The sequence below is a fragment of the Penaeus monodon genome, chromosome 33 (assembly GCF_015228065.2).
Source record: "Penaeus monodon isolate SGIC_2016 chromosome 33, NSTDA_Pmon_1, whole genome shotgun sequence".
NCBI lineage: Eukaryota > Metazoa > Arthropoda > Malacostraca > Decapoda > Penaeidae > Penaeus > Penaeus monodon.
Window position 1 is genome coordinate 11,818,523 of NC_051418.1, and position 1,094 is coordinate 11,819,616.

The 1,094-nt window shown below is 39.4% G+C and overlaps 1 protein-coding gene across 1 annotated transcript in view; it reads right to left on the bottom strand.

Annotated features, from left to right (window-relative positions):
• Positions 1–1,094, bottom strand: part of LOC119594040 (cleavage stimulation factor subunit 2-like) — a gene marked incomplete in the record, with an annotated part of 17,186 nt that overhangs the window by 9,561 nt on the left and 6,531 nt on the right. Inside the window, 1 exon segment of the mRNA XM_037943068.1 lies at positions 767–853. Within this exon segment, the coding sequence (XP_037798996.1) occupies positions 767–853 (87 nt within the window).

Below are 1,094 nucleotides of genomic sequence, written 5' to 3' on the forward strand. Positions count from 1 at the left end.
TAAAGATGTCTTCTTTATCTGATATCCGATATCTTAATTTTAGTACCAGAGTATATCATTTACTTGGTTGGTTTAGGAAACACTAGTTGACTCAGCATATGTAAAACTACTGCAACAAAGTAAGCAAAAACTGAATAAACATAACAATCTGTCTGCAATGGTAACCAGCCAAAATCTAAGAACAGTCCCATCATCTAGTTTGTTGATAAGGTCAGGCAATGGGAGATAGGTTTACTACCATGATGATTTTTGTAATATTGGCAAACTCCAATATTACAAAATATTACAAAACCATTCATGAGGCCATCAAGCCCTCAAATATCAAACATTAGTTGTTTTATGAATATTAAACATTCTGATTAGGAAAGCTTTCACTCAAAAGTATCTCATCTTATATGAAATGCAAATAAAACAATTTGTCACGCAATATGAGTTAAAACTGATTCTTAATGACAGTTGGTTAGTGGGATCTTGAATAGGGATCGAGAAGCATAACAAAAACAAGGCTGAGAACTGCCTGGGCTAACTTGGTTTAAGCAGCTAGGTCATACACCTATGGACATACAACTACATAACTTCACAGCTTACCTGGGAAAGGAGGTCCTCTTGAAGGTGGAGGGCCTGGTGGGGGCCCTTGGAAGCCCCCTGGTCCTCCTGCCATGGGTGGGGGGTAGCGTGTGGGTAGGTTGTTTGGAGGGGGAGGGCCACTTGGGGGAGGGGTCTCTAAGTGTTGGGAGAGAGGTCGGGAGGAAATGGTGGAGGAACCTCCAGCTGGCATCAAGGGCTCAACTGCTTCTCGTCCCCCGTGGAGAATCTGCACAGCTGTCTTGGGGTCAAGGATTCTCATTACAACCTGAAATAAATCACAAGAATAAGCATCAATACAATTCAAAAATAATATGATATACTTGACAAATCATAATCCACGTGCGAGATCTGAACACACGCATGTTCACTGTGATTTTCGTAATAATTTGCTTACAACCTAATTTTACACTTTCCTTGAATTTTGGAGTTTTATTTCATTCTTTGACTATTAGTCTGATAATAAAATACAGTATGTAGTTAACCTTAGGTACATAAAATGTGGATAC